At 43.0% G+C, this 15,227-nt stretch overlaps 2 protein-coding genes across 2 annotated transcripts; one reads left to right on the top strand and one right to left on the bottom strand.

Annotated features, from left to right (window-relative positions):
* Positions 1–297: 297 nt before the first annotated feature.
* thyn1 (thymocyte nuclear protein 1) lies at positions 298–5,798 on the bottom strand. Its single transcript, XM_088620034.1, has 8 exons — positions 5,547–5,798; positions 4,987–5,042; positions 3,893–4,122; positions 3,249–3,317; positions 2,211–2,303; positions 1,957–2,052; positions 1,402–1,552; positions 298–997 (listed from the first exon to the last, which is right to left on the bottom strand). The coding sequence occupies exons 2-8, from the start codon at positions 5,027–5,029 to the stop codon at positions 951–953; spliced, it is 729 nt and encodes a 242-aa protein (XP_088476160.1). The 5' UTR covers positions 5,030–5,042; positions 5,547–5,798; the 3' UTR covers positions 298–950.
* Positions 5,799–5,856: 58 nt separating this feature from the next.
* Positions 5,857–13,333, top strand: acad8 (acyl-CoA dehydrogenase family, member 8). The gene is made up of 11 exons (XM_088620032.1): positions 5,857–6,020; positions 7,255–7,355; positions 7,490–7,659; positions 8,395–8,504; positions 8,923–8,999; positions 9,401–9,538; positions 9,910–10,045; positions 10,195–10,292; positions 11,116–11,268; positions 11,851–11,953; positions 12,604–13,333. Exons 1-11 carry the CDS (start codon positions 5,867–5,869, stop codon positions 12,657–12,659), a joined length of 1,296 nt encoding a protein of 431 aa, XP_088476158.1. The 5' UTR covers positions 5,857–5,866; the 3' UTR covers positions 12,660–13,333.
* The last annotated feature ends 1,894 nt before the right edge of the window (positions 13,334–15,227 follow it).

Genomic DNA, 15,227 nt, shown 5'->3' with positions numbered 1-15,227 from the left:
CTTCCAAATACACGTCGCTCGGACCATGCACAAAACTGTTCTCAAGTTACTCACCCTAACCCACACGGTTCTTCGTCGGTACGTCGGTCACGTCCAAAGACTTCTTCCTTGGTTGATTCTGCACCACAAAGGTTCTGCCCTCTGTCCTCATCTTCCTGTTTTTTTAAGTTCTCACCTGATCAATTGGTCAGAACTGGCTAAGCAACTGAGGGCAGTGTCTCATTCCCCACAGCATTATGGGGAATGTAGTTCTGACAAGGATCTCCCTCTTGTCCAACGCAATAACGTCACAAAAAATGGCCAAATGGTTTTTAATGACAAGGGCTGGGCACAAAACCATCTCTGTGGTCTTTACAAGTGAATTAAAACGATACATAAATTACAAAAGAATGAAAAACACTAAAGAAGTTTTGAATTATTCACAACTGAGGTGCTGTTCATTTTTTTTAAAAAAACAAATATTAATATAGGCTGCTGCTTTAAAAAAAAGACTACAAGGACAGGATGGAAAACTCACTATAGCGTTGGCATGAAATCCTGTGGACTACTTCTCTTTTACCCTCAATGCATTATTTAGGACAGATTGTCACCAACATTACTAAATTAGAAACAGTCTGTCCAAACCAATAAATATTTTTCCACCACCACCTTGTAACAAGCTATAGAATCTCATTCTGTTATTCATATGAGAAACAATGGAAGAAATTAAACAATTCATCCCCGTTCTTACTTAATGATGAAAAAAACAAAGCAGATTGTTTCTGTTAACAATACTGAAGAAATAAGCGTAAATCCAGGCTTGCAACACATTATAGTATCCCAAGATGAAACTGTGAGCAGAGATTTATTCTCATGCAAAGAATGTTTTGTCTTCACCTGATGTCCTTGTGTCCCATGACCTCGTCAATCAGACTGTCCTGGAGACCTTCCAACACCAGCACGTTAAGTCTTTAAATCGGTTCTTTGTCTTCCAAGCTCAGAACAAAGTCAAACTCTTCTGAAAATCAGAATTGACAAGAGGAAAACTGTAGAATACAGATCTATAACAGCCATTCCATACCTACACTGTAAATTAATACGCAAAACACTGCAGCTTCTTTAGACACACGGTATGAGCTCCATTTTTCAGCCCTGAAGTATTTGTATGGTTGTTGTTTTTTTTATTTCAAGGACGAAAGTCATTAAGAAGTGCCTTCACATACTGTACACAATCAACCTAAAGGATTTCTGCTCAGAAGATACAGCAAAATACAGTGATATTCACTACTTTTTTTTGTTCTTCGCTGTTTGTCGACAGATCGGGCTTAAATAAAATGAGGCTAAGAAGACCCAAGCAAAAACCGTTGTCAGTAGTCAAACATGGTCACACTCAGCTGGAATCCCACAGCCTCACACACTCACCTTTGGAGAGAGGCTGCACAGAAAGCCTGGCTCTGGTGAAGAGGGCCAAGCCTTTTAGCACGCCACCGTTAGATTTGTGCTGTTGGTGATATTTCTTCAGCTCAGACAGGGGGATGAACCTCTTGGTCATTCTGTCAAACTGCACATCCACCTGTAAGGCCGCGCAAGAAACGTCAAACAAAACAAAACACTGAAGTAAGCCTGCAGTTCAAGAAAAATTCTTTAAAAACAAGCTTTTCCAAAGCCAGTTAAAGTTTGAGGGGGGGCCCATTTTCAGTTCCGGATAACCCTCAGAGAAAATTTCCCCTAATTTTCTTTCCCCTGTAAAGTGCTCCTTGGGCGTGAGAGCAACATGAGCAGCTCAAGAAAGGTACCCCCTAGTTAAAAAAGATATGCGTTTTGGGACCAGCCCTGTTTACAGAATGAAGGGACACCCGTTATAACTGGAGATTTTAAAAGGAATTTTAGTAGAAACCTAGGATAAAGCACTTTTAATCAGCAATCTTTATGGGGGATACCGGATTGCACCCCAATAAAGGACAGCTATGTACTCACCATGTACCACTTTGGGTTGTCCTTTTTGCTGGATGGGTCATAGTGGGCATCCTTCTTGTCAAACTGGGTGTGGTCCACATAGGCCTCCTTGACAATCTTAAGAAATGAAGCATGAACATTTGTACATGTAAGAACGCCAGAACGGACTTTTAACTGCGGCTTTCGGACGTATACAAGTCCTTAAGGGGGAAAAAACACTTAAAAATGCAGGATTCTGATGGGTGCAAGGAAGAAAATAAAAATATCAAACCCGCCTTCATGAGTCCTGCGATCCCAGGCTCCTTACAGTTGCTGTGGTAGAAAAAAGCCTCATGCCCCACTTTCATGTCCTTCATGAAGTTACGAGCCTGGCGGATGTAGCAAAGATTTATTGGGAAAAGCCATTTGTTTTTTTTTTGTGTGTAAAGCTTTATTGTTTGAATTTTAAAGGTCAGTATCCATAACCATTACCGTAAAAAAAGAAAAAACTCTCTAGTGGAAATACAGAAAATGCGCATGTAAAGTACATGCCTTGGCTTTTACTGAATTCAGTGTTTAAGTAAAGAATTTTAAAAACATGGTGGATGGACGTACAGTAACAGAAGAAGTTTTAAAGAGATCTCATGGATTCACAAGGAGTAACACAAATCTTTAAAATAAAAATTTACAACATCCTTTCTCTAGGACAATTACTTCTATGGGTTTTACAGCCCTGGATACTTCTTTGCAGTAAGAAATTACCTAGACATGCAAGCAATGTTGCAATTACCTACTGGGAAACAAGGGAGAGATCACTTTATTGGCCATATACAATTTCTTGGATTAATTTGTCTTTTACCCCAGCTTACTCTCATTGAGACACACAGGCACACAGAAGGGAAGAGAGAAGCTTGGAGTCAGACCGCAGGGTCAGCCATTTATACGGCGCCCCTGGAGCAGCTGGGGTTAAGGGCCTCGCTCAGGGGCCCAACGGAGTAGGATTCCTCTGCCGGCCGCGGGATTTGAACCGGCAACCTTCCAGCCACAGGCGCAGATCCTGAGCCACAGGGCCACCGCTCCGCCCTTTATCAAAGGTAATTTGATATGAAACCGATTATTTGTGTGTAAGTGGAACTGAAATTTTCATCAGCCACAAGGCAGTACTATCAACAAAGTGAGTTTTGTTATAGCCCTGTATTGCCACAAGTGCATGGAAATAGAATGATGTCTCCAGTATGGTTGTGTGAAACAGGATACAGCTGCAGGTTATTTTCAGTGTATATTTTGTTTTTCTTTTTTCTGACACGCCTAGTGGGTGCTGCACGCAAAGCTACCTGGTAGTTGCGAACTCCATCCCAGCAACCGGTCTGTTTGGGCAGAGCCTTCAGGTCCTCGATTCCAAACTGCAGCGTTCAAAACAAAATACTTGAAATGTGCGGCAAAAAAATATAAAATAGCCTTGCTATTTAGATCATCTATTAAATGACAGCAAAACGTTTTCTGTTATATATGCAGTTCCAGGGGTACTGTTAAGATCCATTTTCTAACCCCTTTATCCAGTACAGGGTGGGTGTGGGGGGCCACAGCCTGTCCTGACCAGCACCCGGAGGAAGTCCACACAGCAGGGAGAGTGTGCAAACTCCACGCAGACAGCACCCCAGGACCTGGTGCTAGCCACTGAGCCTCCATGCTGCCCTTGTTAACATCCTATATCTGCAAATGTTACCCATTAATATCCCTATAAAAAATAAATGATACTTATTTTTCCACTGACATTTAACCAATGTTTAGGGAACACGTTCACCGTGGCAACATGTTAAGACATTATAGCGAAATTAGCTTTTTAACTTCACAGGGTGTCAGTATTTACACCCGGACTTGAATAATGACTCAGAGTCTTAGACGTCCACGGGAAAGCTTTATGAACTTTATGGAGCTTATGGAAAGTAGAGAACGTTCCCAGTGAAGTTTTTCTTACCTTCACATCCACCCCTTTTTCGATCCGGCTCTCTGGTTCCGACTTCATCAGCCAATGGCAGTAGACCTCTTTACCAGCGGGGGCTGCTGCTGCACCCTTGTCCTCCTGCATCCCAGAATTCCCTGCTTCCGGCTTTCCTCTTCTCCTTAGTGCTCCCTTAGCACCCTTTCCGGAGGAGTCTTTTTCATCCTCGTCCTTCTTTGCTAATTTAGCAGCTGGCTCTTCATGTTCTGCGTGCAGAAAATGGGACCTTCAGTAGGCGAGGCGATTTACCATGCAGAACAGAAATTAAACATTTTTCAGATTTTACATGTTTTGATTAGGAGTACATTTAAGAAAAGAAATGAATCGACAGCTGTTGGATACAGCAGAATTGGTTTCGTTAGTGGGAGCTTCTGGTCTTGATTGTTTTGGTCTTCTCTTGTGTCCAAACATACAATCGTATCAAAATGGGGAAAAAAGGGACAGAGACAAGAATTGGAAGTTGAAAAGAAAAATGGTGACTGGGTATGATGTTAAGCACATACACTACCACCAGGAAGTCTTTTGGGATAATTTTCATTTAATTGACTCTCCTACTGACCTCAGAGAGATGCTGCCACCCAGACAACTACAAAGTGACTTTCACACCTCTAACATTTGTTTGGGAGAAGGCAGATGAGGGTATATTAATCTTATAATAACAGATACCCCTTATCAACACGCCACTGAACACACCAACACCCTCACATGTATTGAAGTTAGATGAAAATTAGAATTACATTAGCAAAAATGATTTTGTGTTAAAATCCAAAATGGGAATGATCTATTCCTAATATTTCCGGAAATATGGCTTGGTTATTCTTTAAGGGAATTACCTTTATCAGTTATGAGAAACACCCAGTGCGCTTAGAAACGCAGCTCATAATGTAACTTCTGAAACGAATTACTGTCATAGAATCACAAGTCATATAATTGTTGTTACTAATGCACTGGCAATTGTTATCCATATCAGAGATTTCTATCGATTTGCATGCAATTATATATTTCATCATCAGGCGTCTGCAATGTGTCACATATGGATATATCTCGGATCGTACAGTCTGGACACTTACTTGATTTTACTGTCGTGCCTCGTGTTCTCTTTTTAGGAGGCATCCTTTGGCAGTTTCTATGGCAGAAGGAAAAGTGGCTGTTTAAACTGACAAAAATGGCTTGGTTCATGTAACCACTTCTCTAATTCCATGCAGCTTTATTTGAGACTACTGTGCAACACGACAGACGGCAACTCGCCATCCGTTCACGTCTGTACTTCTGCTATTCAAACAATCTGTAAGCACTGTACGTGGAATTTATTTAAATATAGGCCAAATCCTATTTCTCGAGCTCACAACGCCAAAAAAAAAAAAGAGATTGCACCACCTTCGGCAGAAATCTAACAGAAAATCACCCTTCACACGCAAGAAGTACACAACACACTGCATTTCTAACAGTAATGGGTAAGCGTCAACGTTTTGATCAATTTCCTGACACTGGGGAATTAGACCCGGTGTTGCTACTGTTCCTACCCGGCTTACACAATTCTAACGTGATGTAATTTTTTTCTTATAACCTATGAGCAAACAACATGTTTCAACCATTGCATTACTCAACACAACACTCGCTTTCGCCCTACCTGCCCTTATCACGCAACAGCCGCCGAACTTCCAAATCAGGTGTGCACCGCCACGTGATCTGGAGATTGCGCGACACTAAAGAGCACGACAATTAAAATATATAAATGTAGGTGCAGGTTTAACGACTGGAACCACTTGATACGTTTTACGTTTGCCTCTGCCATACAAATGCGTGGTTACTGGCTGGAAATCTCTAGCCCTGAAAGATTTCCACTGGCACGGCTTGCAGGCAGCCGTAGTTGCAGTTAAAGAAGGCTGCAAAAAATAAAAATAAACTACAATTACCCAGAAACCCTTATGTTCATGTCGGTGTCTTTCTATGTTCTCGACGCACAGACACGTTGTAGCGGTCATGGCGTTGGCAGCGACTCGGACTTTCGGGCTCTTGCCCAGGCTTGGGTCGTGTGTTTGCAGAACGCGTCGATTAATATTAAACAGGACACACAGACGAAGTGTAGTATCTTGCATTGATCGTAAGTTTCAGCTACTGCGCCTGCTGACGTCACATCTCACTGTCCTCTCTCCTGTTGCATTATACAAATCAGGAACGATTCGGTCATTGTTACCATGAAGTGTTTTTTACATTTTGACAGATGGTACTGTATTTTACTGCTGCCTGCAATGCAAGCCAAGTGTCAATCGTCATTTAACCTTTGTTTTAGGAGTTGAAAGGCTGGGTTATCATTTCATTGCATCGTGTTCTCAGCCTAAATATGCGATCGATTGATCTTACATATTTATACCACCCCTCTTTACAATCGTTGTCGATTAATGTATTCCTGATGGTCTTCAGTTGTTGCTTAGATGCAGAGCTTTTAACGTCATTTTTCCAGGGTTCCTAAAACAATTTTGCCCTGACTCCTTGCACTCCTTACTTTATGGATAGACATTTATCTCTTATTAATATATTTTACATAACTTTTTTTAATTGTCTTGCAGATTTCAACAGATATTACAGAACGGAACTGATATGAGCAAAGAGAATTAACTGGATTATTCCAGCGATTTATTAAATTGTTCGTTCGTAATTTTTTAAATATTCGCTATGAAGGTGTTATTTCAGTATTCCCATTGGCCGCAGTTTACAGTAACTCCTGCTCTACTGACATTGTTAATTTCGCATTTTATACAGTGGTGCGTGTATTATGATCAACAAAATCCAGTTATCATCATTTGTTTGCTAATACGTTAAAATGTACATTTTCTTATTTCGACTATGTTGCTGTTTCTAGCGGATGTTGACCTTGGCAAAAAAAAAGGTTATTTTTTTCCTGTTTTGCTTCACACAGTGACTTGTTTGCGTGATTTACATCAACATCACCAACCTCAGATCCTTGCGTTAAAAACAAAAGTCATGTGTTAGTGGAGCTGTGTTATGGAATTGCCTTATTTGCTTTGCTTGCTAACTGTATATAACATAAAAACGTCAGGTTATGACAATGTTATCCTTCCAGACAAAAAATCATTCCTATAATTTTTTTGCATTCTCGTCAATAGATTTTCTTCCTCGTCTAAAAAGATGTGCCTTGAATTTTTTTTTCCCCCAGAAGTGAACTGACCTTCGAATGTACAAGATATATAGCCTAAATTGCTACGGGAACCAGTATTTTATACATACCAGTTGTCTGACTGGATAGCATTGCAGTCCAATAAGGCGGTGTCCTGTGTTGCCGGCTGTAAAAGTTCCTCTCTTTTTCTTCTTTCCAGCCAGCCTGGGTCTCACTGATGAACAAAAGGAGTTTCAGAAAGTGGCCTTTGATTTCGCTGCCAATGAAATGGCACCACACATGGCAGAATGGGACGAAAAGGTAGATATGGAAGTCGCTGGCCGTCCTTCACAGCGCCTGAAATAATTCACAAGACAGCGCAGCATGAAGTCAGTACCACAGAAGCGCATCGCACCAAAGTGCTCATGCGTTCTTATCCCCCCCCCCAATGTCAGGAAATATTTCCAGTGGACACCATGAGGAGTGCTGCCCAGCTGGGTTTTGGAGGAATCTACGTTCGGCCCGATGTGGGCGGCTCGGGCCTGACTCGGCTTGACACCTCCGTCATCTTTGAGGCCCTGTCCACGGGCTGCGTCAGCACGACCGCCTACATGAGCATTCACAAGTAAGAGAAAAAGGCCCGCTCTTTTCCTCTGTGTGGTTCTGTTGGACACGGGGGGGGGATAAGGCACTTTTAAAGCCGTTTTGGATTGACGTCAGTTTCAGAAGGGTGGAAGAGTGGTCTGCGAGGCTGCCTCACGGCCCAGGGTCCGGGGTTTAATTCTGGACCTGGGGGCTGTCTGTGTGGAGTTTGTATGCTCTCCCCTTGTGCTCATGGCTTTCCTCTGGCTGCCCTGGTTTCTTCCCACAGTTCAGACACATACTGGTAGGTGAATTGGCTTCTGGGAAATTTGGCCCCAGCGTGGGTCTGTGTCTGTGATGGACTGGTATTCTGCCTTGCACCTGTTGCTTGCCGGGATAGGATCCGGCTCCCCCCACAATCCTGTATTAAGTGGATGGTTCATTTTCAATACCATGCCTTTAAATTTGCTTTTGTATGAAATAAACTGTTCTTGAATGCAAGTCTGCATTGGTATCGTGTTTAACACACTCTGCTGAAGTAATTTACAGTGAACTTACAGGATGCCTTATAGTTGGTTGGTCTCTTTAAACACCTGGACTGGTCCCACTGGTCCAGCACCCTGTGCACTAGCAGCTGTGTACTGTAATAGAGATTCATAAGTGGGCAGATGTTCTTTTCTAGAAGGCCTTACTTTTTGATTCAAAGAACTCCTGACCAAAAGGAAACAGAACTGTTCAGTCAGCTTGTTCTCAATCCACTCTTGTCTCGTTAACACAGCATGTGTGCCTGGATGATTGATACCTTCGGGAATGACGAGCAGAGGCACAAGTACTGTCCTGCGCTATGCACCATGGAAAAATTTGCTTCCTACTGCCTGACAGAGCCAGGTCGGTCTAACGCAGGTGTACTGCTTAGTTAATTCATTCATCTTTCTACAAAGGATAGAAATATCAAAATGTGTTAAAACCAGATGAGACTGTACCAAATCCCAGTAAGATAAGCAGTTTAGGACGAATTCACCACCGAGAACATACCATCTGCTAAAGACATTTCCATTGTTTGAAGATCTACTTATTGCTTATTGGGTGTTATGGACACGAAGTGTGTTCTTCCGTTACGTGCAGCACCAGCTCTGTTTTCATATTCAGGGATTCGCAGAGCTATCGGTCATGAGCTGACCCGCTCACAGTGTGTTCCTCCAGTGTAGTCTGTTGTATATCCAGTTCATTCATTTGCTAATATTATGAGACCCAGAGCATGCTTTCACTGGGCGACTTAGAAATAACAGTTCTGTACATTCCACAGGCAGTGGAAGTGATGCAGCTTCATTACTGACAACAGCGAAACTGGAAGGTGATCATTATATCCTAAACGGCTCTAAGGTACGTAGTGGGGTAAGCCCTTTCAACAGCAGGCGAGCAGCTCGGGCAGCTCGAGCCTTTTCCTACCCGAGCTGTCCATCTTGATTCGGGGTAACACTAAAATAACATTATCCACCGCAGCTACGGTCAGGGGGAGCTCTGAAACAGAACATCAGACACCCTTAAAGGAGTTGAAGGGACGTAACGAGAACATCTAAACCAGTCCAATTTTGTGACCTGCCCGTTTTAACCTCAAGTGTGAGCCGTGTGGGTTACTGGTAGTGTAGTTCTTGCTAATGTCCGGCTAAGACGATTCCCAGAGAGCTTTACGTTTTTAATGCCACAGCAAAGGGAAGAGCTGTAAGCGCCTGGGTGAAGTGTACGGAGTTCAGACGGAAGTTTCTTTGTCATCCCGCTGTCAGGCCTTCATCAGCGGGGGCGGCGATACGGACGTGTACGTGGTCATGTGTCGGACTGGGGGGAAGGGAGCAAAGGGAATATCCTGCCTTGTGGTGGAGAAAGGAGCACCGGGACTCAGCTTTGGCAAAAAAGAAAAGAAGGTAATCGTGTTTACACCACACACCAGCTATCAGTGGGGAGGAGAGCAGAGTAATGAACCCAATTCATAGATGGGGATTATTAGGAGGCCATGATTGGTAAGGGCCAATGGGAAATTTGGCCAGCACACTGGGGTTACACCCCTACTCTTTTCGAGAAGCGCCCTGGGAATTTTAGGAATATAGTGTCTGATATTTTTCATTGGCCTTTAGATGATGTATCGAGGAAGGCAGTATTGAAATGTGTCCACCAGGAGGCGGACTTTTAAAGAATAAAGAATGAAAGCCCTTCTAAGGATCTAAGTAAGTTTTAAGTGCAGACTTAAGCATGGCAGTCACGCATCGTGTCCTGTTTTTGAAATGGCCTTCCCCAGGTGGGGTGGAACTCCCAGCCCACCCGCGCGGTGATCTTCGAGGACTGCGCGGTCCCCGTAGCCAGCCGGCTGGGGGAGGAAGGCCAGGGCTTCAGCATCGCCATGAAGGGGCTGAATGGGGGAAGGATCAACATCGGTGAGCTTGCTGCCGACCTCATCTCCACCCATGGGCCGTTTCCGCTTGATCAAATCACAGGCTGTCTTTTCTCTAAACGATCACTCTCATTTTAAAGTCCATCTATACAGTATGTCTATAAACTCCTGTTTCATTTGCACTCCTCACAGCTTCCTGTTCGCTAGGGGCAGCCCACGCCTGTGTCCTCCTGGCCCGAGACCACCTCAGAGTGCGCAAGCAGTTTGGGGAACCACTCTCCAACAGCCAGGCAAGACTGACTAATATCTACACGACACAGTCACTCATACTGAAGAGCGAAATAAACCGTGGCGTAGAACCTCCTTTTTCATCCAGTGCCTGAATACTGGAGCATGACTTTCTTATTGCATTGAAAGGTTCCATGTTATGTTACATCCGCATAAGGTCCCGGCAGGAAGCTTTGTGTCATTTATTTTTCACAAGGAGGGGTGGCTTAGCAGTAATGTAGAGATGTGTTGTAGAAATGACCCGTTATACTATTCTACACCCCGTTCATGGTAATCTTAGTTTAGTCTAGCAGGAAGGAAGAAAAGAGAACTTCAAAAGGTAAACAAAATGTAAAGTGTAGGACACAAGGCTGGGCTACAAGTCCAACACAAGGCCCAGACTGAGCCTTTAAACAACCTTTTTCACTTTTGCTCAATTATCCAGGCTTCCCCAAGAGAATTTAGTCGTTGTGAGATACAAAAATGATAAGCAACAGGTGATAAAAACAAAAGCGATAAAAAACATCTAGTTTACCCATTTCCTGCCATTAGGAAGGAAGGAATAATGTTTTGGGTCGACGTTTTGGGGGTTTTGGGTCAATGGAAATGTGGAAATCTTTTAGAAAAGTGAATAAATAATGTTTACCTTTAGCCCTGAAGAAGGTACTTCTTCCCACAAGGCATGGCTGAGGGGCTGGATCAAGCTGCCCAGCCCTGTGGTTGAAGCCGTTTCACTCCAAGGAGTGGCCGAATGAGATCCTCAGCTCAGTACGATGAGCCCGATGTCCCCCGGCCGTCTGTCACCTTCCTTCTGCTCCAGTCTCAGTGTCTTGTTGCCGGTTCCAGTTCCTGCAGTTCAGGCTGGCAGAGATGGCGACCAAGCTGGTGGCCTCGCGGCTCATGGTGCGGCAGGCGGCGGCGGCCCTCCAGGAGGACCGGGACGACGCCGTGTCCCTCTGCTCCATGGCCAAGCTCTTTGCCACCGACGAGTGTTTCAGGGTGAGTTTTGGCGGCCACACCTGGCAGCGTTCGGGGAATCTGCCGAAGTCCAGTCATGTCCGCGGCACGGCACCACTGGCTAGGTTAGGTAAGGGCGGGCGATGAGCTTGCCGGGACGAACGCCGCAGTGCACCGAGAGCAGATTTGCTTCTGCTTCTCCGTCCGGCATGAACGCTCCTGTAAGGCGTTACAGAACCTGCAGAGTCTGGAGCGCTGCTGGGCTCTCCAGGTGAGCCTGTCAGGAGGAGGCCTGACAGGTCTCGTGCTCTACCCAGGGGGTGTAGTAGCAAGTGCTGGAGAGACTCGTCAAAGGCAATGTTCTTTCAGGCCCGTGATGACTCGCACGTAGCCTTTTGACAATGTTTCAAAGGGTATCAGGCTCCAGAAAGTCTTCACTTTTCTAGATCCCTCTCTTCAAGTTTGTAGGGCAGACATAACTATCAGTTTTTTTAATCGAAATCTGCTTGTCCGCACAGAAGAAAGAACAGAAAGATCAGTGGTCAGTGAGTCACCCATCGCTGTTTGTAGGTTTTACCCTGCTGGTTTAGGATCTTGCCTTTTCTCTTCCCCATCTCCATGCAGATTTGTAATCAAGCACTACAGATGCACGGAGGCTATGGCTACCTCAAGGATTATGCGGTGCAGCAGTTCGTCCGGGACATTAGAGTGCATCAGATATTAGAAGGTGCGTGAATGCAATGTGTTTGAACTGGTGTAACTGGTGTAAGCCAGAGCAGGCTTCCAGTGTGTTTAATGTGAATAACCACTTCCCTTTTGGGCGGATGTTATAATGCCTTCCTGCCTTTGGTTTTGCTTCACTGCCTTTCTAATCTTCAAGGGAACAGTTTAAATCAAGAGAAAGACTATGATGAGCAATTTTATGAAAAATGACTGCATGCAAAACCAAAACCAATGATTGCTATGTGATCTTGATCTTGATCTTGCAGAACTTTGGACGAGACCAATTTAACTTTAGGAGAATAATATGTCTGAAAATGACATAAAGCAAAACAGAAAATTTTGGATCCCTTATTAATCCAAGAGCTTTTACGTTCTTCAAAAGGTCCATTGCCCATATGCAAATTTATCAACTGCTTACAGCACAACATTCTTTTTAAACTGCTCCTTAAGAACTTACTTTTAACCTGCTCATTTTCTTCTACTACATGTTCCAATGGTGCCAAACAATCTTTGTCTAATATTACTGTTCCTGCATCCATTTCGCTAATATGAAGAAAGCAGTGCAATAGTTGTTCATCAGGCCTGATCAGTCTGCTTTGGGTCCATGTTAAAGGATCAATTTTCTGATCCCCAACGGTTCTTTTTTTCTTTTAGGCACCAATGAAGTGATGCGTATGATTGTTTCAAGGAATCTGTTGATGGACCAATAAACCTCTGTAGCTTGAGGACACTCCCAAGGTCAAATCCAGCTCGTCACCTTCAGAACTGAAAAATGGGCACCATCTTTCATAATGCAACCTCATGCCCTCTCCTGGGTTGTGATACGCTTGTTTATGAAAGAAATTGGTATTTTGTTTTGATAGATACCTCACCATCTAAGGGTCACTGTCTTCTTCTGCAAACAGTTTTTATCATTTAATATTTAAACAAAGCGGTTTTAGTTTTGTGTATTTCAGGTCAATACCCGACTTTATCTCAATATCTCTAATGCAGCAGATCATGAATGACAAGCAGTTTGTTTTTGTTTTCTTCATGTATTCATTGTGGGACAAATTTACAAGGTATTGCATTAGAAGGAAAAAAACAGCTTGCTATTTTGAAGGGAGCTTAACTCATTGTAGGCTAAATCATTTTAAAATATCCATGCAGCCTTAAGATAATGTTTTAAAGTTAACGCTCTCAAAAATCGCTCATGACCTTTGTGACAAGATTACTTATCTCCACTAGACTCTTCAGGTTATGTTAGACCACTTGCTCTGTCCATGATAATGGTGAAGTATTTCCATTTGACAGACATACTGTACAAAGTGCTTCCTGTAAAGTAACAAGTTGTGATATAACAATGGTTTCACACTAAAATAAAATTTCTGATTTCAATCAACAATCTCTGTTTTTAATGTCTAGGAATTTGCAGGATGGTTTTCCTCTTCACTTAAAAGGCTTGCGGGAGTTTGAAACAACCTACCCAGCTGTGCTGTTTAGGCCTCTATCCTGGCTTTTATCAAGACACAGTAATGAAGCTACCTGCAAGCAAGCTAGTTTTAAAGAGTTTCTTCTCATTTCTAACTTTATGTTCTTGTGTTACTATGGCTACCACTACAGTATGTGCCTTCTCAACCGACATGTCTGGGGCAGGAGTCACCAGCCTGTAAATAAAAGCATGAGGCCATGTTTGGTAAGACAAATATATTGTCACACAATATATTTCATCTGTAGTATCCCATTCATTGGTAACGACTCTCTTCAGTGGGCAAAAATAACATGTAACACACCATTGACACACTAACACGAGGAGGAGAATACTTGTTAAATGACATTTAAATTAACTTCACCCCTCTGCTTTTCTTAGTACCACCATCTTGGTCTCCTCTGTATATTGTAATTGTGTTTTTATCTTGTGTATTCTTTTTATTTTTTGTTGTTGTCATCCTGTAAAGCGCTTTGAGAATCCACCTTTAAAGGCGCTATATAAAATAAAGTTTATTATTGTTATTATTTCCGTGGCTCCAGATTCCTACTGCAAGCCGCTGTTTCACGTTTAAAATGATCTGATTCTGACCCGGTTGTCTTTTAAAAAATTGCTCTTGAACAACAATAACAAAAAAACAATCTTGATGATACAAAACACATTGATGAAAAAAACAGACATACTGGTTGAAGTACATGATGAAGAAATGCATAAGGCTGCTTTGTAATGATTATTGGTATTGATCTGCCAGTAATTGGTTTTGTCCGAGATCCTTTATCACTTGGAGCGAAGAGAGGCTTCATACCACATTGATTATAGCAGCAGGGAAGAGTCGTAAATGTTGTGTGTGGCTCTTTAGCATGGAAAGAGCAATTGAAAACAAATGTTCACTCTGCCTGGATTCAAACCTGAATTTAAGTCAAATCAAATAAGCAGGTCTTGGAACACACCAGGGGGGAGGGTGGCAATTTACAAGCTCTGGAGCAGCGATTTTCTACAGTGCAACTGCAGTCGTTCATCAAGTGAAAAAGCCATTTAATTGAACAGCCCAGAAGAAGAAAATGGTAAATTTTGCCATTTAAACATAACACTTATTCCCCCCCCCCCCCCCCCAAAACCCATCTCCTTTGGCGGCGGAAACTTGAGAGGATGACGGAGAACCAAGATGCGGCTGCTTCCTTTTTTCCATTGAGCCTCTTCCTTCGCTAATTACCACGGCAAACGCTTCACGTGCAGCATTCACCAGTGCAGGCCAAGTTGCCACGGCAACGAGGTCTCTCCAGCACTTCGAGTGTTCTCTGTGGTGGGTGGTGAGTGCTTACGTGTGTGTGTGTGAGGGGAGTGGGCTTATTAAGATAAATCAGGTCATTCATCTGTGAAGGAAGTGTGATTTACATCAGAGTCTGAAAGGTCAGGCTCTGCCGAATGCTCTCTCATTCACTTTCTGAAACAGGCTCTCCATATTCTATATGACATGCTCCAATTCCGAAATCTAATGAAATCCAGTTGTTATTCAAAAGAAGTGTTAAGACCATATTTATTATTTTAATATATCTTAGCAGAAATGACTACAGTGGCCCACTGAAACAAACACCTTGATGTCAACCTTTGAATATCCAGGGAAATTGATTCTTGCTTCGTAAGCTGCATGAATAATTGATACCGGTATCCACACACAATATATTATGAAGGTATGTTATTGTGATTAAAGGGCCATTTAGTAATCAAATCTAAATCCGTGAATCCCACTAAAACCAACAGCCGAGACACAGCGGGGGTCTCGTTTCATCATTTTCAAAACACCGCCTTT

The sequence above is a fragment of the Lepisosteus platostomus genome, chromosome 25 (genome assembly GCF_059453375.1).
Source record: "Lepisosteus platostomus isolate fLepPlt1 chromosome 25, fLepPlt1.hap1, whole genome shotgun sequence".
Lineage (NCBI taxonomy): Eukaryota > Metazoa > Chordata > Actinopteri > Semionotiformes > Lepisosteidae > Lepisosteus > Lepisosteus platostomus.
This window is presented reverse-complemented; position numbering and strand designations above follow the sequence as displayed.

Bases quoted from the DNA above. Each gene is read 5' to 3' on its own strand.
- acad8 (XM_088620032.1), top strand. From the start codon at position 5,867: ATGTTCTCGACGCACAGACACGTTGTAGCGGTCATGGCGTTGGCAGCG. The intron at 8,505-8,922 runs GTCGGTCTAACG...TACATTCCACAG, and splicing joins CTACTGCCTGACAGAGCCAG to GCAGTGGAAGTGATGCAGCT. The intron at 9,000-9,400 runs GTACGTAGTGGG...TCCCGCTGTCAG, and splicing joins ATATCCTAAACGGCTCTAAG to GCCTTCATCAGCGGGGGCGG.
- thyn1 (XM_088620034.1), bottom strand. From the start codon at position 5,029: ATGCCTCCTAAAAAGAGAACACGAGGCACGACAGTAAAATCAA. The intron at 4,123-4,986 runs GTAAGTGTCCAG...TTCTGCACGCAG, and splicing joins AGGCACGACAGTAAAATCAA to AACATGAAGAGCCAGCTGCT. The intron at 3,318-3,892 runs GTAAGAAAAACT...TGAACGCTGCAG, and splicing joins AAAAAGGGGTGGATGTGAAG to TTTGGAATCGAGGACCTGAA.